The following is a 25,559-nucleotide window of genomic DNA, read 5'->3' as shown; positions in this document are numbered from 1 at the left end:
CCTGTCCTAATTGGAACATCAGTGTAATTAGCTACTTCCCAGGGAAGCACTCCATGTCACTGTCACTAGATGGTTGTAAAATAGCCATATTCTTATCAGAGAGACCCCTTTTGATGCTATGAATAAATCTAACACCCTTTGCCTTAGAGCTCCTTCTTTCACATGCTGCTTGAGAAAGTTGTCTTGCAAAAACTCAATAAATTCTGATTCATTCTTGTCATGAGATTTCTCTTTTACCCAATCAATGTTTGGATAATTACAGTATATATACAGGGTGTTCGGGATAAATTTGACATATTTATAATTAATTATATTTTTCCGTAAGTTACATGTATTAACACACACTTCTCTTCATTTAAAAGTTTGGACCCTTCTTCATTCATATACAAGATGTCAGAAAGGATGGATAGCTGGAACCCACCTGAATCATGGAAGAGAATAACTTGTATCATGATGATTCGTGCCCGCCATCAAAATAAGGATATTACGACTGCTGCCCAATGCTCCCTGAATACAGTAAAAACAATCAGGCATGAACTAGAGACTTGCAATGGTGACTACGAGGATGTAGCAAGAAGAAAGATCCCTAGCAGACGATCTGATTGCGTTCGTACAGCAGAATTCCTCGCAAATCTGCAGGAACAGGTGTTGAAGAACCCTGGCATTGGAATTCGGGCTTTGTTCGTGGAGTTGCTAACTGTAGTCAAGCCCTGGATAACAAGGGTAGCCAATGGTAGGCCGTATGTATGGCAGCAGGATTCGGCCCCTTGCCACACCTCTGGGAAAAGTCAAAAATGGTTGTCTGAAAATTTCTACGACTTCACCAGTCCAAATGTTTGGCCTCCAAACTCCCCAGACCTTAACCCCATGGATTATTTTGTATGGGGCGCAGTTGAAAAAGACACCAATCGCACTTCCAGTAATACAAAAGCCCAGTTAATGGATAAAATTAAAACAGTTTTTGCGGCCCTTCCCAGGGAGACTGTAGCATCAGCTTGTTCGAGGTTCCGAAGCAGAATTGAAGCTGTGATCGATGCTAATGGTGGTTATTTTGAGTAAATCTTGTTGATAGTATTGTAATTAACTCTGCCTGTAATGTTTTTTTGTCAATTCATTAAATTTAATAGATACAAAGAAGATTTTCTTTTTCCTTACGAAACTGTCAAATTTATCCCGAACACCCTGTATATAATGAACACTTGAGAACTCAACACCACTGCTGACATAGGATACACCGGGTTGTAAAGGATAAGGCTTGACCACCTTATCCTGTAAGGTCCGATGATTAATAAAAAAAAAAAAAACCTCAACACCGCAAGGTAAAAGAGGGGGGAAAGGAAAATAAGAATAAGATAATGATCACTCATTTAGTACTCATCAGGGTAAATTATAGAGTAAGAACATAGAGTAGAAAATATAGAGTAATACATTTTTATTTATGATAATTTTGCCATAGATGGATTTAAAACTTATAATACATTAGTACTTTGTATGATCCCTTTTCAAGACAATTCAGGCCTTTAATAAACAAAGTTGTGATCTAATATTGGGTTATGAGCATCATATGCCACCAATGAAACTTGTACACAAAAATTAGACTCGCAGAGTTACTGAAATGAAAAGTACTTTTCTCATAATAAATTATGACTAATTTTTGCAATACTTTTCTATTCAATTTCATTTTTGTTTTCAGATGTCTTACTCCTGATAATGTTATGTATCAATTGAAGTTTCGCTATGATTGTGAGGTTGATCATAGTCAGAGGTAAGCTGGTTTATGATAAAACAAATGCTACATAATAATGTTTTAATAATATGCTTATGGTACATACTAATAATATCATATCATAACATAACAGTGCTTTTATTCTGTTGTATATATTCTTATTGTATGACAGTTCTGTTGTTGATAAGTAAATAAATTAATAAGAGATCACTAGTAATAATGATTTTTGTATCTTTTCTAGAAAATTTTTTTGTCTGTTTTACTAATGTCAATTATGTGTGATGCTATATGTAACATTATTAAAATAGCATTTGGTTGTTATATTTGCACTGAAATCTCTCCCATTTTTCATAGTTAAAAATTATTCTATTATTTTCATATTTTTGAAAAGTTCAATATTTAGTTTTGAGCAGGATAAAAATGAATATCATATTAAAAATAAAAGTGTGTAAGAAGATTTTAAGAAGCCAAGCAGCTTTCAGATGTGAACTATAGACTCAAATATGCACATATTATTCAAGAAAAAAATTAAACTATGCAAAAAAGATCCAGAACTTGGAGACTTACTTGTAGACTCAGAAGACAACATTGATTAGTTCATCTAGGGTGGCATGTTGTAAAGCTTTTTGCAGGATAGAAAAATCAGAACTCCATGGCAAATGCAGGAAGAGATGGTTATGAGAAGAAGAAAGCGTATCGAAAGTTCCTAATCAGTATTATGCTGAGAGAATACAGAGAAAAAAAAAAGTAAGAACACAAAGCACTGTGTAAAAGTAGCTAAACAAGAGTCATGGGAAGAATTAGGTAAGAGTATAGATAATAAGTATCACAAAAGTAACAGCAGAATGATCTGGACACTGTGGAAAAAGTCTTACAAATTGGGGAAGGATATATGAAAACTACATATATTCTGGATATCTGGAACAGATACTCTGAAAGACTGCTTAAATGAAACTAGAAGTGTTAGAATGGCAGTGGTAGAAAATGTTCAAGAAAAATGCAATCAGGCATGTATATCAATACTTGTGGTAAAATAAAAAAAAAAGCCATTAACACTTTCATTGCCAAGCTGAAAATTGGAATTTCATGTGGTGGCCAAATTTTTTTTTATTTAGTTAGCGGCGTCCACACGATAACAAGTGATCGGCCGTTTGGTGAGAACTCGCATCGCGCGATTGGCAATGAACGTGTTAAATCTCAAAATATGAAAAGGCAGCTGGAGTAGGTGATGTTCTACCAGAAATGCTCAACTATGCAGATACAATAGAATTCACAAATGCTCACATATGGGAAGCAGTAGATGCAAATACCTAGTGAATACCTAGAGACCAGCAGAAACATTTTTCATAGTACAGTGTTTGCTGTAGTGGATTAAGGGGAAAAAAAAACTGACCCACACAATTCGGACAATAATAATCGTGTAAAAGGAGAAGTCACCATAATAGTTAAAACTAAATTAATCTAAAATAATAAGTAGTATATAGTAGACTGTGTGGGCAATCATCAAAACTCGGGAATTGAACAATGAGATTTATTTGTGCCTATGGTACCATAGAAAGTTCTACTAAGGAAGATATCAAACAATTTTTAAAATCATTAGAGAAGGCAGTTGACATAAAGGAAAAGTTGGTCCTTGTTGAAGATCTAAACAGTAGAGTAAGAAATTAAATATATTTTTGCATGTTATAGAAATGAAAATCTGTAGAAAGGGAATATAGAAATGCACAGGAAAAATTTAGAGAAAAGAGTTAAAGATAATAATAATAATGGTAAGTACCTGCTGAATTTCTGCTCTGGACATGTTCCAACACAAGATTGTGCACAAGTTCACATGGAGAGAAGACATAAGAAACAAAAGTCTCATTGAGTGTGTTATTGTTGACAATGATGTCTTCATGCTGTTTCAGGACACAAGCATATACAGAGAATTTGGTGTAGGAAGTGATCATCATTTAGTTTTAAGCATATTAAAATGAATGTCATATCAAAAACTATTATTATTATTGCACCCTCCATGGAGTCAGCAAGCTCATCGTGGTAGGTTCATTCAACTGACAACTTACTTAACCTACTGAATTTTAAAATCCTTAATACTCCTTGCATTAACAGCACATTCTGGTAATGCGTTCCATTCACTGACATTTCTCCATATAAAAAATCTACTCCTCACACCCTCCTCACCACATTCTTACATTCCAGGGATGGCTCTGGTTTTTTCCCTGTCACCTTTTACTCTTTTTATAATCCCATCTGGATTAATCTGATAAAATCTTTCTCACTAACTTAATCACCTCTTTTCCTCCTATCTACCAAACTCTGCAATCCACATTTCTTCAACTCTCTCCATAGCCAGCATTCCAAAGTCCTGATATTGTCTTAGTCACTCATCTCTAGACCCTCTCCAATGTTTCCACATCATGCTGAAAACCAGGTGACCAAATTTGAGCACAGTAGTCCAAGTGTGGTCTGACCAGTGCTTTATACAGTGACACAACCACTTCCTTATTCTTACATGTTAGAGTACTTCTTATAGCAGCACTACGATGTGCAGTCTTTGCAACACTTAATATGCCCTCTAAACTTCAGTCTGCTGTCAGTCATCACTCCCGAATCTTGAATCTCACACTTCCTGTAGTATGGCACCTTCAATATAGTACACAGCCTTATATCTCTGCACTCCAAAATGCAACTCCTTACACTTATTAATATTAAAACTACAACTCCACTCATTTGTCCAAGTCAAAAGTCCATTTAAATCTTTCTGAAGGGAATTAACATCCATAGTGCTATTTATAATTCTCCCCAACTTTGCATCATCAGCAAACAACTGAAGATCCCCAGTCAGTTCACATGATATATCGTTTACAAACAAGTTAAACAACACGGGTCCAAGAACAGAACCCTGGGCCATACCACTGGTTACCCTCCTTTTTTGCGACATTCTCCATTATACACAACTTTCTGATATCGTTCAGAGAACCAATCTCCAATCCATCTAACCAGTATATTATCTATTCCCATCCTCTGCAGATTGTACACCAACTTATCATGTGGTACTCTATCAAATGCTTTTGCAAAGTTCAAGAACATTACTATATGGTTTTTCCCTTATCTAACACACTCATCAAAACTTTATCATAAAATGCACGTGAATTGCTAAAACAAGACCTACCCTTTACAAATCCATGCTGACCATCATAAAAAATGCTATGTCTATCAACCCAATCCTGTATTCTATTCCTAACCAATCTCTCCAATACCTTGACTACAACTGCAGTTATACAGATTGGTCTATAATTGGAAACTTCTGTCCTATTTGTATATTTCTCAAATATACAAATGCTATTAAAAAAAAAAAAAAGAAATGCTAAAATAAGGAGATATAAAGGTTTTACAGCAGCTTCACTCTATAATTCAAAAGGTCAAATTCTTGAGGATTGGAGTAGAATTCTCATATCAGTTATCTATAAAAAGAGAAATAAAACATAACATGAGAATTACAGAGGAAATTCCATATTGAGTATTTTGTGTAAGATTTATGCAAGCATACTTGAAATGAGGCTGAGAAAAAATGTGGAAGGGAAACTTGGATAAAAAAAAAAGGGAGTGCCCAGACAAATAGAGGTTGTCAGGAACAGATATTTACTTTAAGACAAATAGTTGAGAAATCATGGGAATATAATAATCATCTGTATTTAAGTTTTGTAAATCCAGAAAAGTCATGATAAGCTGCCAAGAGAAGAAAAGCTGTTGAAAAGGTTAGCTTATATTGAGCTATTAGAATTTATATGGGAATAAGGCTTGTTGTAAAATCAGGTGCCTTTATCCCCACTATTATTCCTCATCTATACAGTTCATATGAAAGAAAATGGCATTAGCCATGATATCAAAATTAATCCTTTCTTTTAGGCTTGCACGGTGATCCAAATGCATTTTTGGAAATTATGGAGACAACTACCGTGTTTGAATAAAAACTTCAGTTTACTGTTACTAAAATTTTACAATTCGACGTTTCGACCTTTATGTCAAGGTGATCTTCTGGAGCGTACAAATATACACAAGAAACAAGCTATACTACAATCTTACTGGTTCGTTAAAGACACTGACTAACTGCTACCACAATTGTTGGCCTGACCTCTGGTGGGGAAAAAAAAATTATACATCAACGCTAGAGTCCTATTATTTGTGTTGGCTACTATATACATATATTAACATCATTCCAGCCAGTTGGAGTGGAATGGTTTCTAATACTAGTGGATTGGCTAGAGTCCTGACTTATGTTGAATCTTTCATATTAGGTTTGCTGAACGTGTGCCATCCAGATCCTTGGAATTTTCATACCATCTTTATTGTTGATATTTGGGTGGTTTATCAGGATTTCGCAGGATTCTTTAAATTTTCTTTCGTACCATGTTTTTGTGCGGTGTAAGGAGCAGGTGCGTTTCCAGTTGATTTGGTGTAAGGTGTTAAGTGCATGGTCTGAGAGGCCTGCTTCACCATAATGGTTATATTTAATGTGTCTAATGTGTTCTTTCTTGCGTATAGGGATTGTCCGTCCTGTTTCACCAATGTACGGTAAGTTACAGGTGCAGCGGATGCAATAGACTCCAGGATGTGCTAATGGGAGGAGAGGATCCTTAGAGGAGCTGAATATGGTTTTAAGTTTAGTGGGTGGTTTAAAGGTGGCATTGAGGTTATAATGTTGTAGGATTCTGTTGATTTTTTCTGATAACCCTTTAATGTATGGGATGGCTATGGTTTTACTGTAATCTAGATTAGTTTTTGTTGTGGTTTTATAGAGTATTTTATTGACAGTATTTTTGTTATAGCCATTGTTTATGAATGTGTCACTAATGATTTTTAGTTCTTGTTTCAGGGCTTGCTGGTTAGAGCAAATAGTTGTGGCTCTGTTTTTAAGGGTGTTTATGACTCCATATTTTTGTGCTGGGTGGTGGTATGAATTCGCATGTATGTATTGGCTCGTGTGTGTGTCGGTTTTCGGTAGACCATGAAGGATAGACTGCCTGAAGGAAGACGTGTCACTAGTGTGTCTAGGAACGGCAGCGAATTTTGGTTTTCGATTTCGATGGTAAATTGTATGCGTTCGTGTTGTTTGTTTAGGTGGCTGAGGAATGTGTTTAGCGTTTGTTGCCAGTGCTGCCAGATCGCGAACACATCATCAATGTATCTGAGCCAGATTGACGGTCAAAGCGTGGCGGAATCGAGAGCCCTTTGCTCAAAGGTTTCCGTGTAGATGTTCGCGATTGGGGGGGGGGGGGGATAATGATGAGCCCATGGCTGTACCTTTCTTTTGTAGGTAGAATTTGTTTTGCCACACGAAGTAACCCGGACTTTAGTACGTGGGCAAAGAGGGCCGTAATCTCGGGGGCGGAAATTTGTTCTGTAGTAGGAGAATTGTGTCATTGATCGGGACATTAGTGAAAAAGGGCAGAAACGTCAAAACTGACTAATAAGTCGTCTTTGTCGAGTATTATGTTTTTGATTATGTTTATCTAACACACTCATCAAAACTTTATCATAAAATGCACGTGAATTGCTAAAACAAGACCTACCCTTTACAAATCCATGCTGACCATCATAAAAACTGCTATGTCTATCAACCCAATCCTGTATTCTATTCCTAACCAATCTCTCCAATACCTTGACTACAACTGCAGTTATACAGATTGGTCTATAATTGGAAACTTCTGTCCTATTTGTATATTTCTCAAATATACAAATAGGACAGAAGTTTGTGTGTTTTTTATATAGGAGGGGGAATGACCTACCAACTCCTTGAGTGTTGCTGCTAATTTCTTGGCTAGGTGGTAATTGAGACTGTCTATTCCTTCCACTATTGGTCGAAGGGGTACATTTTGTTTGTGTATTTTCGGAATCCCATATATTCTGGGGGGGGGGGGGGGCGTAGTGGGGTTTGAGTTTTTTAACTGTGTCTGGTGGCCAAGAAGTGACGGACTTTAGTAGTTTTTCTGTTTTGTCCTTTATCCTCTTTGTTGGGTTATAATTTACCATTTTATATGTGTTGTTATCGGCTACTTGATTCCGCTACGCTTCAACCGACAATCTGGCTCAGATACGTTGACGATGTGTTCGCGATCTGGCCGCACGGGCGACAAATGCTAAACACATTCCTCAGCCACCTAAACAAACAACACGAACGCATACAATTTACCATCGAAATCGAAAACCAAAATTCGCTGCCGTTCCTAGACACACTAGTTACACGTCTTCCTTCAGGCAGTCTATCCTTCATGGTCTACCGAAAACCGACACACACGAGCCAATACATACATGCGAATTCATACCACCACACAGCACAAAAATATGGAGTCACAAACACCCTTAAAAACAGAGCCACAACTATTTGCTCTAACCAGCAAGCCCTGAAACAAGAACTAAAAATCATTAGTGACACATTCATAAACAATGGCTATAACAAAAATACTGTCAATAAAATACTCTATAAAACCACAACAAAAACGAATCTAGATTACAGTAAAACCATAGCCATCCCATACATTAAAGGGTTATCAGAAAAAATCAACAGAATCCTACAACATTATAACCTCAATGCCACCTTTAAACCACCCACTAAACTTAAAACCATATTCAGCTCCTCTAAGGATCCTCTCCTCCCATTAGCACATCCTGGAGTCTATTGCATCCGCTGCACCTGTAACTTACCGTACATTGGTGAAACAGGACGGACAATCCCTATACGCAAGAAAGAACACATTAGACACATTAAATATAACCATTATGGTGAAGCAGGCCTCTCAGATCATGCACTTAACACCTTACACCAAATCAACTGGAAAAGCACCTGCTCCTTACACCGCACAAAAACATGGTACGAAAGAAAATTTAAAGAATCCTGCGAAATCCTGATAAACCACCCAAATATCAACAATAAAGATGGTATGAAAATTCCAAGGATCTGGATGGCACACATTCAGCCAACCTAATTTGAAAGATTCAACATAAGTCAGGACTCTAGCCAATCCACTAGTATTAGAAACCATTCCACTCCAACTTGCTGGAATGATGTTAATATATGTATATAGTAGCCAACACAAATAATAGGACTCTAGCGTTGATGTATAATTTTTTTTTTCCCCACCAGAGGTCAGGCCAACAATTGTGGTAGCAGTTAGTCAGTATCTTTAACGAACCAGTAAGATTGTAGTATAGCTTGTTTCTTGTGTATATTTGTATGCTCCAGAAGATGACCTTGACATAAAGGTCGAAACGTCGAATTGTAAAATTTTAGTAATAGTAAACTAAAGTTTTTATTCAAACATGGTAGTTGTCTCCATAATTTCCAAAAATGCATTCGGATCACCGTGCAAGCCTAAAAGAAAGGATTCAGATCATCCATGGAAATGATACCCACAAGCGCTGCAATCGCTATGGTCAGCTAAAGATTCGTATTTCTCTCCTGATCAATCGGCTGGCCTTTTTAAAGAGATGCAGAGACAATAACCTCATTCCGATTTGTATCAGGCTAAAAAAGAAATTTACGTCCGCTAAGGCACTCCGTATCTATGACCGCACAGAAAAAGCAATGCTTAGAGAACAGATCCAAACAGCCCGCCGAAACCTAGCTACAACACAAAATCTTGTTTCTAAATTACAATCAGAACTATCGAACTATGTTAACCCAGACATTCTACAAACACTTGAAAGAATTACTGACAATTCAGCCAAGCATTCCCTGGAAAAGAACAAAGAAAAACTCAAGAAAAAGTTCCACAGGTTGAAACAACGGCAAAACATGGCGGCCAATCAGAGGACTTCCTCCCCGAGAAACAAAATGAACAACAAACAAGGGAGACAAGGAGCGACCAACCACAGACAAGCAAGAACCATGTGATTAACTTATCAAGCCACACCCTGAACAACGGCGAACTGATGCTGCTGAATAAAGGACGACTGAACTACACAATAGTGCCTAAAAAGGTAAACAAATTAGATTTTATCTACCACATTGAAAGAGGCATCAGATCCCTACCTAACAACATAGCAGACAAAATACGACTAGAAATCAGTAATGTCCTAAATACCAAGAAAACCATACAGAACAACCTGACTAAAACAGAGTTAGCAGCAATTAAATCATTAAAAGCCAAACAAAACATAATAACGAAAGCTGATAAAGACAGTGCTACTGTTGTCCTTGACAGGTCAATATACATACTGCAAATGAACCAACTAGTAGCCGATAACAACACATATAAAATGGTAAATTATAACCCAACAAAGAGGATAAAGGACAAAACAGAAAAACTACTAAAGTCCGTCACTTCTTGGCCACCAGACACAGTTAAAAAACTCAAACCCCACTACGCCCCCCCCCCCCCCCCCCCCCCAGAATATATGGGGTTCCGAAAATACACAAACAAAATGTACCCCTTTGACCAATAGTGGAAGGAATAGACAGTCCCAATTACCACCTAGCCAAGAAATTAGCAGCAACACTCAAGGAGTTGGTAGGTCATTCCCCCTCCTACATAAAAAACACACAACACTTTATAAACATAATCAAAAACATAACACTGGACAAAGACGACTTATTAGTCAGTTTTGACATTTCTGCCCTTTTCACTAATGTCCCGATCAATGACACAATTCTCCTACTACAGAACAAATTTCTGCTCGACATTACGGCCCTCTTTGCCCACGTACTAAAGTCCGGTTACTTCGTGTGGCAAAACAATTCTACCTACAAAAGGAAGGTACAGCCATGGGCTCACCATTATCCCCCCCCCCAATCGCGAACATCTACACGGAAACCTTTGAGCAAAGGGCTCTTGATTCTGCTACGCTTCGACCGACAATCTGGCTCAGATACGTTGACGACGTGTTCGCGATCTGGCCGCACGGGCGACAAACGCTAAACACATTCCTCAGCCACCTAAACAAACAACACGAACGCATACAATTTACCATCGAAATCGAAAACCAAAATTCGCTGCCGTTCCTAGACACACTAGTTACACGTCTTCCTTCAGACAGTCTATCCTTCACGGTCTACCGAAAACCGACACACACGAGCCAATACATACATGCGAATTCATACCACCACCCAGCAGAAAAATATGGAGTCATAAACACTCTTAAAAACAGAGCCACAACTATTTGCTCTAACCAGCAAGCCCTGAAACAAGAACTAAAAATCATTAGTGACACATTCATAAACAATGGCTATAACAAAAATACTGTCATTAAAATACTCTATAAAACCACAACAAAAACGAATCTAGATTACAGTAAAACCATAGCCATCCCATACATTAAAGGGTTATCAGAAAAAATCAACAGAATCCTACAACATTATAACCTCAATGCCACCTTTAAACCACCCACTAAACTTAAAACCATATTCAGCTCCTCTAAGGATCCTCTCCTCCCATTAGCACATCCTGGAGTCTATTGCATCCGCTGCACCTGTAACTTACCGTACATTGGTGAAACAGGACGGACAATCCCTATACGCAAGAAAGAACACATTAGACACATTAAATATAACCATTATGGTGAAGCAGGCCTCTCAGACCATGCACTTAACACCTTACACCAAATCAACTGGAAAAGCACCTGCTCCTTACACCGCACAAAAACATGGTACGAAAGAAAATTTAAAGAATCCTGCGAAATCCTGATAAACCACCCAAATATCAACAATAAAGATGGTATGAAAATTCCAAGGATCTGGATGGCACACATTCAGCCAACCTAATATGAAAGATTCAACATAAGTCAGGACTCTAGCCAATCCACTAGTATTAGAAACCATTCCACTCCAACTGGCTGGAATGATGTTAATATATGTATATAGTAGACAACACAAATAATAGGACTCTAGCGTTGATGTATAATTTTTTTTTTTTTCCCACCAGAGGTCAGGCCAACAACTGTGGTAGCGGTTAGTCAGTGTCTTTAACGAACCAGTATGATTCTAGTATAGCTTGTTTCTTGTGTATATTTGTACGCTCCCGAAGATGACCTTGACATAAAGGTCAAAACGTCAAATTGTAAAATTTTAGTAATAGTAAACTAAAGTTTTTATTCAAACACGGTAGTTGTCTCCATAATTTCCAAAAATGCATATCAAAATTAAAGATGTTAATCTCAGCTGTTTACTTAATGCACATGGTTTTATTGTTCTTAAATAAATCATACAAGTCTGCATGATCTGTTAACTAAATTGAATAAGTGCTGTACAAATTTGCCATGAATCATCAGTAAAAAGACAGACTTTGAAAATATGGGAATATTGAAAACATGGGCTGCAGCCTGAATTTGGGAACCTTTAGTACGAGTAAATTAATTCAGATATTTATGCACAATTTTACTGAAAATCGTAAATTCTATATGGAAATAGACAGTAGAATAAGCAAAGTTAATATAGAATGGAATCAGTAAGTTTATATGAAATTAGAGAGAAATTAGCCAAAACAGACCCTGTTGAAACCAATTTTAACATATGGATCAGGTAGTTGTGTTAGAAATAAATTAGTTGATAAAAACTCGAGACCATAGATATGAGAGTTCATAATAAGTTTATCAAAAATAGAGTTATTAGGAAGGAACTTGTTATTGTTAGCACTCAGGAATGTTCGAGTAGAAATAATATCGGATAATATAGATATAGTCACTGAAATAGAATGGGGAAGGTTAGAAAATAGGTGCTTTGTATGTCAGGATGGTGAGAAAAGAACTAGTGGAACCTCCAGAAATAGATGAAGTTAGAAGTGCCTTAGAAGGCCAATATATAACCGCTGACAATATTATAGTCCTGACATTTAACAGACTAATTAAGGAGGAAATATTGTCAATAAGAATTTAGTAGTAATGTGAGCATTTCATGTGGTATCATAGTATCAATATTTGCTTATGAAGTGTCTTCACAATTGGGCTACTTGTATATAATGACTTCACATCAATTGGGTTAGTATTCCATAATGCAAAGCACACATGTATTCACTTTCACACATGTATAATGCTATGCATTATGGGATAAACCACTACCCAGATCTTTACTGAGGTATGTTAAAATGCAGGAATACATCTCCAAAAACTCTGAGTGATCACTCTAAATCTCGCTGAGTGACCCCTAAAGGATCACTACTAAACTTGTCACTCTTGACCTGAATCACTCGAGGACAGGAAACTTAACAGTGGCTCTACTCAGTGACAAGCTTTTGCCTGTCACTGAGCAGAGCCTTTCTGCTCCCCAGGAATGAAGCAAGCAAGCAAGCCCAAAGATGAACATCATTATATCATTAGTAGGAACCAAAACCAGAAGAGATACCAAAGTTTTCTTTTGGCTAGATGGGTGAAGCAAGAACTCTTTTCATATTCTGCGTTATCTGTAGAAGAAAATCTATGGATGGGGTAATTGAGCTATAAGCTTTGATAATGGCAGGAGAGTTAACAGCAATTGCTAAGCCTCAGAATGTTTATACTATAAATTAAAGATTATTATTATTATTCAGGCCTCCATGGAGTCAGAAGACTCATCGTGGGAGGTCCTTTCTAAGAAACACAAGTCTATCAAGACTCATCAAGGGAGGTCCCTCCTAGGACCTCTCTTGATGAGTCGAAAACACAAAGTCTATGATATATGACCTAGTAATTACATCTGAGGATTTTGCTGTAACAAATATGACTGCATTGCACTAATCGGTGAGAGTGACCATAGGGTCTTGACTTGGGAGGTGGCTAAAGGTGTAGAATTTTCAATTAAGACAGGGTACATGTGGAATTATCAGGCTGGAAAGTATGACAAGCTTAGGAGTTTGATTGGTTCAGTGCCATGGCATGTACAACTGCAAGGACTAGAAGTCGATAGTGCATGGGAAGTAGTTAAGAAGTGTTTGCATGAAGCAATGGCTGACTGTATACCTAGAGTCCGAATAATAAATCAAGTAGGGGTTAAATGGATGAATAACACCATTAAACTTGAGCTGCAAAAAAAGAAACAACTCTGGAGGGAATTTAAGGAGAAAGGTGACCGGCAGGCACACGAACGGTATAAAACGCAGGCCAGAAGGGTAACGAGTGTGGTAAGTAAAGCAAAAAAGGATTACGAAAGAACATTGGCCATGCAGGCTAAAGAGAATCCTAAACAGTTTTTTAGATATGTAGCAAGTAAAAGGAAAAATGTACATGGCAGAATGATTTTAAACAATGCCGATGGTAGGGAGGTAACCGAATCAGTTGATATAGTTGAGTTACTGAGTGAGCACTTTGCAAGAATATATCATCCAGGTGGTGACATTGCAGAAACGAATGTACCAGTAGATTATATGGGAATTGTGGTGAATGAAGTGGAGGTGAGTAGTCTATTGCATAACCTCAATGTCGATACATCTGTGGGATTGGATGGTATACCAGCTCGTGTAGTACGAGAAGCAGCTAAAGAATTGTCAGTACCCTTGACCATTTTGTTTAATTTGAGTCTCGGGTCTGGGTTAGTCCCGAGCGGGTGGAAGGAGGGAAAAATAGTTCCACTGCATAAAGGTGGTTCCAAGACTGCTGTTGTAAATTACCGACCGATTAGCATATCAGGAATCATTGTCAAGGTCTTAGAGAAATTAGTCAAGAAAAGAATACAGGATTGGATAGATGAAAATGGGATATTGTATGGGGGACATGGTTTTGTGAAGGGTAGATCATGCCTCAGTAACTTGCTCATGTTTTATAACACAGTGACGGCTGAACTGGATAGGGGTAATGGGTTTACAGTAATACTACTGGACTTTGCCAAGGCTTTTGATAGGATACCACATAGAACCCTAATCAGTAAACTGGAGCAGATGGGGATAGATATAGGGTTGGTGAGATGGATAGGAGGGTGGTTGAAGGAGAGATAACAGAGAGTGGTTTATTCAGGAGTGGAATCTAAAAGATGGCTTGTGACTAGTGGAGTGCCACAGGGCTCTGTTCTTGGACCACTGCTTTTCAATTTGTTCATCAATGATATAGGAAAGGATTTGAGAGGAAATGTTCACTTGTTTGCTGATGATGCAAAGTTGGGTAGAGCAATTATGAGTGCACAGGATGTCAAAATTTTACAGGATGATTTGGATAGTTTGGAGGACTGGGCTAGGAAAAATGGATGTCAATTTAATGTGCCAAAGTGTAAGGTTATGCACTTTGGGGTGAAAAGAATAGCAGCAGTATATCGCATTGGTGGAACCGTACTCCAGGAGATTGATGAGGCCAGGGATTTGGGAGTGTTGGTGGATAGGGAATTGAAGTTTAGGGGGCACATTGCAAAAGTGACTAAAACAGCTCACCAAATCACTTGGCTTCTGAAAAATACTTTAACATGCAGAGACAAACAAGTTGTTGTTCCTCTGTATCGAGCCTTGATAAGACCCCATCTGGAGTACTGTGCCCAGTTATGGGCATCAGGGTTTCTTCGTAATGGGGAGGAAGTGGAGGATCCAGAGATGAGTGACCAAGATGATAGCAGGTCTGTGGAATGAACCTTGTGAGAATAGGTTGAAGATTTGTGGGTTGCAGAAATTGGTCGATAGGCGAAGGAGGAGTGATATGATTGAGACATTCAAATTACCGAAGGGTTTCTATAAGATTGATCCAGAAGATATTTTTGAAAATATGACTCGTGGTTTGGAGGACTAGGGGCCATAAATGGAAGCTGGGAAAGAGCGTGGCTGACAAGGGTGTTAGAGCTAGGTTTTTTACTTGGAGAGTGGTGAATGAGTGGAATAAGCTTCCAGAGTCTGTTGTGTGTCGACTCCTTGCAGTTTCCCAGAACAACAATAATAATAATAATGATACCACTCCTTAAAAATATTGACCGTTCTCGCTCCCACCACTCCATCAGGCAATGCATTCCATGGTTCAACCACCCTTCATGCAAAGAAATCACTCCTCACCCTCTTTCTCACAGTTTCCTTTTGTAACTTCCAGGGATGGCCCCTTGTCATTACTCCTTCCTGCTGTTCAACCAAGCGAAAGAACTCCCCAGTGTCAACCCTGTAACCACCTCTCAACAATTTAAAAGTCTCAATCATATTACCTCTCCTTCTTCTATCCACCAAACTCTGCAGTCCACTCCCTCAGCCGATCCTCATAACTAACAGTGTACAGTCCTGAAACCATCTTTGTTATCCACCTCTTTACCCTTTCCACAGTTAATTTACCCCTTTCAAATCCTGGGGACCAGATCTGAGAACAATAGTCTAAGTGTGGTCTGATCAGAGTCTTATACAACAGAATGATAACCCTTTTATCTCTGTAGGTCAGTGTCTTTCTCATTATTGCAGCAATCCTCTGTGTTACCTTCACTACCTTTGCAATATGTCCCCTAAATTTCAGGTTTCTATCAATCATCAACCTCAGATCTCTTGTCCCCTCTACTTCCTCCAGTATAACTCCTCCCATGGAGTATGCAGTGGCCCATCGATGTTTCCCAAACCTCAAGACCTTACATTTTGCTGTATTAAACCGACACTCCCATTCGTTTGCTCATCTACCTAGCTTATTCAAATCCTCTTGCAGGGCTGCTGCATCTGCACTATTACTAATAATCCTTCCCAGCTTCGCATCATCCGCAAACAACTGAATATCCCGTTGCAATCCACTGACAATGTCATTGATATAAAGGTTAAACAATATAGGTCCCAGTGCTGAGCCCTGTGGGACCCCACTTGTAACCCTCTGCTTCCTTGAAACTGCCCCACCATACACAACTCTCTGATACCTATCGGACAGCCAATCCTGAATCCTGTTGACCAATCTGACATCCAGACCCATGTGCTGCCACTTGAATATCAGCTTATCATGTGGCACCCTGCCTTTGCTAAGTCTAGGAAAATGGTGGTATATGCCTTTCTGTCATCTAATGCTCTTGTAAGTTTATTATAAAAGGCTAGCATATTGCTAAAACAGGAGCGCCCCTTCACAAATCCATGTTGACTCTCACAGATAACATTACCCTCATCTGCCCAATGCTGTATACGGTCCCTCACTACTTTCTCCAAGATCTTACTAACTACTGATGACACACAAACTGGCCTATAATTAGACACTTCCAGTCTGCTACCGCCCTTATGCACTATCTTACCTTCCTTCCATTCCATGGGCACCTTTCCCGTAGCCAGACTTTCATCGAAAAGCCAGGTCAAAAGCACTGTCAGTTCCCTAGCACATTCTCTCAAAACTCGTGGTGAAATACCATCCAGTCCCACAGATTTACTGACATCCAGAATACTCAGTGTTTGGAACACACTTGCCTCCTGCACCTCTAAACCTCGAACCTGCCCTTTCCCTTTAGTATTAAAATTTACTCCTCCAGGATGAAATACTCCAATCAAGTGTTCATTGAAAAATTCCACTATGTCCTCTGCATCAGTCCCTCTATTCCCATTTTTATCCCACAATGTCATTCTTCCACAGTCATTTCTCCTTCTACTGGCCACATAGCTAAAATATTCCCTAGGATTTTCCTTGAATCTAACGGCCAATCTTTTCTCATATTCCAGTTTTGCCTTCCTTACCATACTAGTCACTCTCCTGGCCTGTGTCTTATATTCTTCATGCATCTTCTCTTCACCTCTCTCCTTATATCTCTTCCATAGCCTCTTTTCGCATGCAGTTCCTGTTTAATATTGTTTGTCATCCACTTTACTCCAAATTGTGTCCTCTTCTTCACTTGCATAATACAGCTTTCATTGCTACTAACAAATATTCCTTCACAATTTCCCAAGCACTTATGATATCCTGGCCTTCCAATTCCTCCCTCCACAAAACTTCTCCAAGTTGACGTCTAAGACTATTATAATCACCTGCTTTATAATTCCACATACGTTTCCATCTCTTTGATACTCCTGCATGTCTATTCATTTTCCAAGTCAAAACCATATGGTCACTCTCTCCAACTGGTGGGAGGGATGTTATCTCAGTTATTATGAACTCTTCTGATGTTATAACCAAATCCAAAACTCTTGAACCCCTTGTTCCCTCTGTTACATGTTGCCTAAGACATTTGCCCCTCAAGAAGTCTAGAAATTCCATTCTCTTATTGCTACATGCATCTTCCTCTCCCCAATTTATACTGCTGTAGTTAAAATCTCCCATAACAATCATTCTTCTTGCACTTGCCACGCTCAACTGTCTCAACATCTCCTGATCCCCACCCTCTGTGCTCCTTGGTCTGTAGCAACACCCCACTAAATATCCTGTCTTCCCCACCTCCACCTCACACCATATGCTTTCAAAATCATTAGTGTCAAAGCTTTCCAAAGCCTCCACTCTTAGAGGACATAGGTTGTCACTTATCATAAGCAGTACTCCACCACTACACTTTCCCTTCCTACCCTGCTGAAAAATGCTGTACCCAGCAACTTCTATTCCTGTTATTATATCCTCTACTGCCAACCACGTCTCAGTTATCCCAATAATCTTTGGCCAGGCTGATGCTATCAGTGCCACCAATTCCTCTCCCTTATTCCGAATACTCCTGGCATTAGTATAAAGCATAAAAATGCCATTGTTTCTATACCCAGCATTATCCCTTATAGACTCCACTGGGCTCAACATTACCTGATGTCGTCCCCCTTATCCTAAGTACCCATTCCCATAAGAGGCCACCCCTGCTACCATCCACACTGACTCGTTCAGAACAGCAATCTCTCCAGATGCCTACGTCCTTCCTCATTCAAATGCAAGTGGTCTCTCGCATGCAATTCCTCTCTCTTCTCAAACCCACTCCAAGCATCCACATATTCCAATCCTCTCTTCTGACATATTCTCGCTATTATGTCATTCAATATCACTGCTCTTCTGCTCAGCTCGTCACTATCATACCTAGGCAACACACACACGCTATCTTTCCTCTCTGTGTCTTCTTTCGTACACCCTCAACCAAGAATCTCATATTTCTCGCTGCCCTACTTACATTACCACTCAAGTCATTTGTTCTTACCATCACAGTCATCTCATCCACCCTTTCACCTCTCTTAATTGCCACAGCCACACTTTCTATCGTTCCTCCTGGCAAACACTCCTCACGCATCCTATCTTGAACACCACAGATCATTCAGTCCCCATACATTACACCTCTTACCACCCTATTCCTTGATTGCTCACATTCATCCCTCACTCTCTCTCCTGTAACACTTTCTCTCTGTGCTGCCCTACTTACCTGCTTTCCTGACATCACTCTATCCATAGTCCCTGTGCTCTCTTGCATTTCTCTCATTCTCTCTCTCTCTCTCTCCTGCTGTTTCCATTCTTTCCTCTTCTATCATTCCTATATCTGACACTCATTCCCTCTCTTCCACTTATCCTATTCTCACCTCTTCTATCATTCATACAACTCTCTCTCTCATTCCCTCTCTTATGCCAAGAAATTTTATCCAAATGTAAGCAAGATAAAGGATTAAACCATTACTTCACCTGTGGTATCTCTTCTTTGTTTGGCTCCACTGATGAGATGTCAGTAAAGGTCAAAACTGATTTGGGTTAGTGGTTGTTCCCATATTGCATAGTGTTATACACATCTGAGAGGGTGTGTATTATGGGATACTAAGGCAAATGATGTGAAGTCAACCTCTATATATACAAGTGGCACAGTCATGAAGATACTTCACTTGAAACATTGTTTGCTCACTTGGATAAAGGATTAAACCAAGAATATAATTTCTTGGCACATCTTTAATTTATACAATGCTGAAGAAAAGGTTAACAATACTGGTGTTTGATGCTTGGATTGCAGAAAAAATACCAAAAGGTGTTCTGATGCAGTTTGGTGTGGTATCTTAGAAGATCAGAATATAAGTTCTGAAAATATTGGAGTCCTGTGAAATAACAAACTAATTTGCTGGAAAATTGTTGATATGCACTTATCAATAATGTAAACTTTCCATGTGGTGCATGCTATCATAGATCCTGTAACTTTTCCTGAAGATTCATATCTGGAATTTGTTGATGCTTAGTATGGGCATCCTCATTGAGTCCAGTGACTTATCATGGTAGACTCACACTAGCCATTATTAACACGATGAATATCATCTCTCCCCTTAAAAATTGTTTAGTAATAAAATAACCACAAGTGCCTATGGCAACCTGTTCTATTCATTTATCACTAGGCAAAAAATGTAGTCCTTACATCCTTGCTAATCCTGTTCTTACACAACTTCCATAGGTACTTCTTGTTTTCTTAGATTTTCAATATAGTTTCCAATTGATGCAAAGTAATATAAAAAAGTTTATTAAACCAAAAAACAAATAGTTTCATATGCCAACAGGTCTATTTCATCAGAAGCATTCTTATATTACCAAAGAGCAAACTAGCTAGAAACAAAGAACATAGCATATTAAGCACTGAAATAATACAATGGGTGAATGTTAAAATACACATTGAATATGTGAAAGCAGGATACTAGTTTGTATTATTATATTCTGCAATGTAATGCTTGGCTTCAATCATTAAAAATCTCACATTTACAGATTTTGGCTCTGACATATTACATTGTAGAATAACCTCTTAACCTGCTTGGCTAATTTTCTCTCACTCTGATTTCCTTCCTACCATCGTAGTCACTTGTCATGTCTGTCTGTGCTTTGTCTTGGTTATCAATTACTGTTCTCCTCATATACCCTTGTAACATTTTCTTTTCAAGCTCCTGCTTAATGATGCTGTTCATCCATTTATTTAACTGCCATCTAATCTTTTCTTTCAACCTTAGATGTGCAGTCTGATATTGCTTTGCTTAAATATACACTAACCACTCTGCCAGCCTGGCTGGTCGAGTGGTTAGCGTACCTGCTCTCCAGCCAAAAGGCTGTGGGTTGGAATCCTGCAATGGGCATGGATGTCTGTGATTGTCTGTGGAAATAGTAGTGGTGGTGGTCAGTGGTAGACGGTATTGGTGTAGTTAGTGGATTGAGTGGTGGAGACAGAGTTGTATGGCAGGTGCCCTCCCTCGATGAGCCTTTGGACTCCCTGGTGGTGTCAAATAATAATAATAATACTCTTTGCCCATTTCTCATGTATTACTAATATCCTTATTATATCCAAAATTATATAAATGTTAGGTATAATACTCTTCCCATATATATATATATATATATACACACACATACACACACACACACACACACATATCTATGTATATATTAAAGTAACTCCTCATTAGGAGGGCACTCAACCTGTCCTAGGATGGACGAGAAGGATAGGATAGGATATATTAAAGTGCTCCTTATTTTCAAAGCTTAATTTTTTTTTCTATGAGGCACCCTTTTATTTTGCTCTATCTAATAAGTAAACAATTTAATAAAATTTTTAACAAATTTATTGAATGTTTAGAGGTCATAATGGCATGTCAAAGTTTGCAACTATAATCAAGTTTTAATAAGTCTACTATCTCTTGGATTTTCAAGATGCTTTTCTATATGTGATTTTGCATAATTATAGCAGAGCATTGTCAAAAGTCTTCAGTTACATTATACAATGACAAGTACATCGATAAGTAAGCAGCATTATTACCCTGAAGACAATGGAAATATGACTTATTGGACAGATGTCAGTCATGTTGCTCCACTGGGAAAAGGCAAGTTACCTGCAGTTGAAAAAGCATGTTATGGACAATGTCAGAGACATATTTAGAGAATGGGAAAATCATGGAAAGAGCAAGAACATGCCAAAGAATGCAGAGGAAAAGAAGGAGTAGGAAGGAAGGAATCTTGAATATCTGCATATTCACTGTTAGTCTCTATGTTAAAGTCTGGTTCCCAGCTCCATCTGCTGTGTCCTAAGAATGACCTACAACTCCTGAAGGACATTTACATGTACAAGGAAGTAAATGAAGCAATTGTAAGTGCTGCCCTTAGAAAATTCCTAGAAGGAATTGATCACATTTGCTATTTTCGATGACAAAGCGAAAAATTGTCAAAACTTTGAAGAAGTCTGGAGAAGACAGTCCAGTGAAACAAGCTACACTTACTATAATAGATCTAGTTGTAATAATTTCTATGCAGCTGGAATGAAGACAAGTCATGTATTATGGCTGATAATTGTTTGTTCTAATGGCTGGTTTGCATGTTTTGCAGGATGATAAACCCCAGTTTCTGGGAGTGGAAAAACCTTCCCTCATCCATATGAGACTTCTGACAGGAAAAAAATTGCCCTGCATGAGAATCGTCAGTGACTTTGTTGTATTTGTCCATCAGGTGTGTCTCCCCAATGGACAAATACAACAAACTGCATGCTAACAATGAAGACCAGAAACAATTTCTTTTGTTGGTCGGTGACTACTGGAGGAAGTGCCTCTAATACTGCTAAAATAACAGCAACAAAACCAGTAAATTTAAGAATCTACAAACTTTGTATTAATCTCTTTGCGTAATAAAGTTTCATTTTGTCATTTCCTTTGTAATTGAAGTTGATGTTTGTTATAAAAATAAATGTTAAAAATTACTAATTAAACGGAAAAAAAAATTTTTTTCATTTACTTTGGGCACTAAAGTAGTTTTTTTTTTTTTTTAAAAAGCAAATTACACATTTTATTGGGGAGATATTAAAAATTAACCATCACAACCTTTAAATATATTTTAAATCATCTCAAAATTTCACAGATTTTTAATGTTCTGATTGCAAAAATAATGAGCAGGTTCTTCATACGAAATTCAGAACATTTAAAATTTGCTATTTCTAAGAGGCACCCTAATTATTATTATTATTTGACACCACCTCCAGGGAGTTCAAGGACTCATCGAGGGAGGGCACCTGCTTACAACTTTGTCTCCACCATTCAATCACCAACTGACTGTAACTGCACCAACGGCATCTACTGCCGACCACCACTTGTATTTCCACAGGCAATCACAAACATCCATGTCCACGGCAGGATTCGAACCAACAGCCTTTTGGCTGGAGAGTGGATATGCTATCCACTTGGCCAACCAGGACAGCATACGCTAACCGCTCAGTCAACCATGCCAGCTAACATACAATAATCTACTGTTTATTACTTACTTTTAAAAGTGATCTACTGTTTATCCTACTCTTTAATTATCAAAACAGCAAGTACTGATAATTGTAGTGTCAGATAATTGAAGTACTATTACATGGTTCTCTACCAGAAGTTGGTTGACAAGTAATTGTCAATTAATCAAAGGGTCATTGTTTTGAAGGTTGGATAAATTACCGTGTGTGTAATTTATATACACATATTTATATATATAATACACATCATCCTGCTATGGGCATGAAAGGGTGCAAAACCTGTAGTTTCAACAGTACTGTGTATGTGGATAAGTGGTTAAGAAAAACTTGACATATTTCTTGAATAGCTAAAGATTGGAGTCCTTGGGAGAAATAGTGTGAAGAAGGCTGTTCTAAAGAACAGAGGCAGATGGAATGAAAGACAAAGATGAGAAGTTGGTTTATTAAGTTTAAGGCATTCAGCCTTAAACTTAATAAACCAACAAACCTGAATTAGAACCAGAATAAACCAACAAAGCAGTATTGGTAAAATTATTCTTAGCATACAAAAATGCTGCATTATTCCTTTTTTACAAGCTTTAAAGGTTTGCCTTGCATTTTTTTTTTCTTATGAGCTACATTATAAATATGATTTCATATTTAATGTATAACAATTTTTTGCAATAAATTTTGAATTTGAGTTTTATATTAAACTACTTGTGAATGCTATGCATGCATAATGAATACCTATACTTTTCTATAGATCTGCATTAAAGAAAATAATTGAACGAGATGATACTCCAAGTAAAACTCTGGTTCTTTGTGTGTCTGATATCAGAATTTCTACAGATGAACAGAACAATGAAAATAATTTGGATAGCAATGACATAAAAAAGGATAAGGAAGAGGTAGTAGCTTTTGGTGTTTTTTTAAATTTGTAGACCATAAATTATTGAGAAATAAGTGCAGTAGGTATCATATTGTTCTCTGATAGAAGATTGAAATTATTGAGGTCTGAATCTGGGTCACCAACTGATTGTAGTTGGTTATGTAAGGCAACTTACCTCCCTTCATAAGCAGACTGATCAGTTCTCATATCAGTGTGAGATTTCACTATTACTTCAAAATTAGCAAAATCAGAATGATGATATCCTTTGGATTAAAAGACCTAGGTAGCCTGTCTGGGATGTAAAGAATATTTATAAGAATTTTCAGTTGAAAATTCTTATGTGACCATGCTTTGGATATCTTGCACAGAACCAAATGGAGAAAAAAAACAATGCTGCATCACAAATATAAACCTGAAAGACTTTTATTAGTCAGTAACAGATTTGATAAACTAGCATAATCTTAATAAATATGGCTGTGTTTTGGGAAACTTTAATTCTTAGCCAAACAGCTAAGCCTACAAACATCACCCACAGTAGGGCTTGAGGCTTTTACTTTTTTTTTTTTTTTTCCACTTATTATTTAGAGTGTTTTTTTGTGTGTGCTTTTACAATTTGGATTGTATCTCTGACAATGTCTCTGATAGAGATAAAATATATGTTCCAATAAACTTGTATTTTATTGTTCCTCTGTGCTGTATTCACTTAATTAAAACTAATAATGAATTTCCATATTTAATTTGCCATATTCACTAAAAATTGCACTTAAATAGCTAAAATGTTTTTCTTGTTCTATAGGTTGATCCATTCAGGATGTAGTTTCAGTGTTTCTCTTTTCATAGTCATTGTCTTTCGATTGTTGTCTTGCATACTAAATTTATTATAGAAGTTATTTAATTTAATTAGGGAGTCCTGCAGATTGTTCTGGATTTATATAGGAGTATAACATCATCTGCATAAAGTAAAGAGCTGAGATGAACAGTTCTAATTTTGATATCAGGTTTAATGCCACTTTCCTTTGTAATGTGATCCATCCTGGTGTATGGATTATAAATATATACAATGCTTATCATGCATGTTGTTGTTTTAGGAAATGGGCAATATAGACTAAATAATAACTAAAAATATTATGAAAGATATTATGAAAGAATTAAACCAAGAACCAGTAATTGAAAAAAAAAAAAAAAAAAAAAAAATATATATATATATATATATATATATAAACACAGATGGATGGAACACGTTCAAAGAATGAAAACAGAAAGATTACCAAAACAAGCCTTAAAGTACAAGCCATTAGGAAAAAGAAAACCAGGACGTCCTCTTAAACGATTCAATGATGACTTCTAAGGCCGGAACAGGCCATACTAGGCCTAAATCCTTGATACGTATAATGATGATGATGATGATGATGATGATGAATAACTAAAAATTTATTAATTATTTCCTATAGTTTTGCCAAAGTTAAATTAGCATCTTCAGGGATGAATACACTTGTATCAAACACATGATACAGTATAGTATAGTATAGTCTTCTATAGTTTTTTTAGTGTTACTAGCATCCTCTTCATCAGGCAAAAGACCTCAAAATTGCTGGTATGAAGCTCATAAAAGAAATACCACATGAAAAATATGGAAGTGCTATTTTCACTCGACAGGAGCTCCAGGTTACAGGATGCCTAACCACAAACCAGAACAACATAGAAATCCTTGGATTAGATCTGGGTAACATCAGTGTCTTCTCAGTATATAAACTACCTAGTATAACCTTTGTTTTTGAAATGTCCCAGTATTTGACATAAAGGAAACCTTCTATTATAATAGACAACTTCAATAGTCATAGCACACAGTGAAACAAATCAAGATGGAGAGTTAGTCGAACAGTGGGCTGAAAATAATCAAATGAGTATTATACAGATTCCTAAACAGCCATCATCATCATCATCATTTAACAGTAGAAGAT

The 25,559-nt window shown here is 37.5% G+C and overlaps 1 protein-coding gene across 1 annotated transcript in view; it reads left to right on the top strand.

Annotated features, from left to right (window-relative positions):
• The window catches only part of LOC150100122 (breast cancer type 2 susceptibility protein-like), a 244,572-nt gene that overhangs the window by 61,716 nt on the left and 157,297 nt on the right, over nucleotides 1–25,559 (top strand). The window contains exons 4-5 of the mRNA XM_090402598.1: nucleotides 1,694–1,765; nucleotides 23,473–23,617. Coding sequence (XP_090258724.1) covers nucleotides 1,694–1,765; nucleotides 23,473–23,617 — 217 coding nt within the window. The remainder of the gene's footprint in view (nucleotides 1–1,693; nucleotides 1,766–23,472; nucleotides 23,618–25,559) is intronic.

The sequence above is a fragment of the Typopeltis vanoorti genome, chromosome 13 (assembly GCF_054136105.1).
Source record: "Typopeltis vanoorti isolate ZY-2024b chromosome 13, IOZ_Tvanoo_1.0, whole genome shotgun sequence".
Taxonomy (NCBI): Eukaryota; Metazoa; Arthropoda; class Arachnida; order Uropygi; family Thelyphonidae; genus Typopeltis; species Typopeltis vanoorti.
This window is presented reverse-complemented; position numbering and strand designations above follow the sequence as displayed.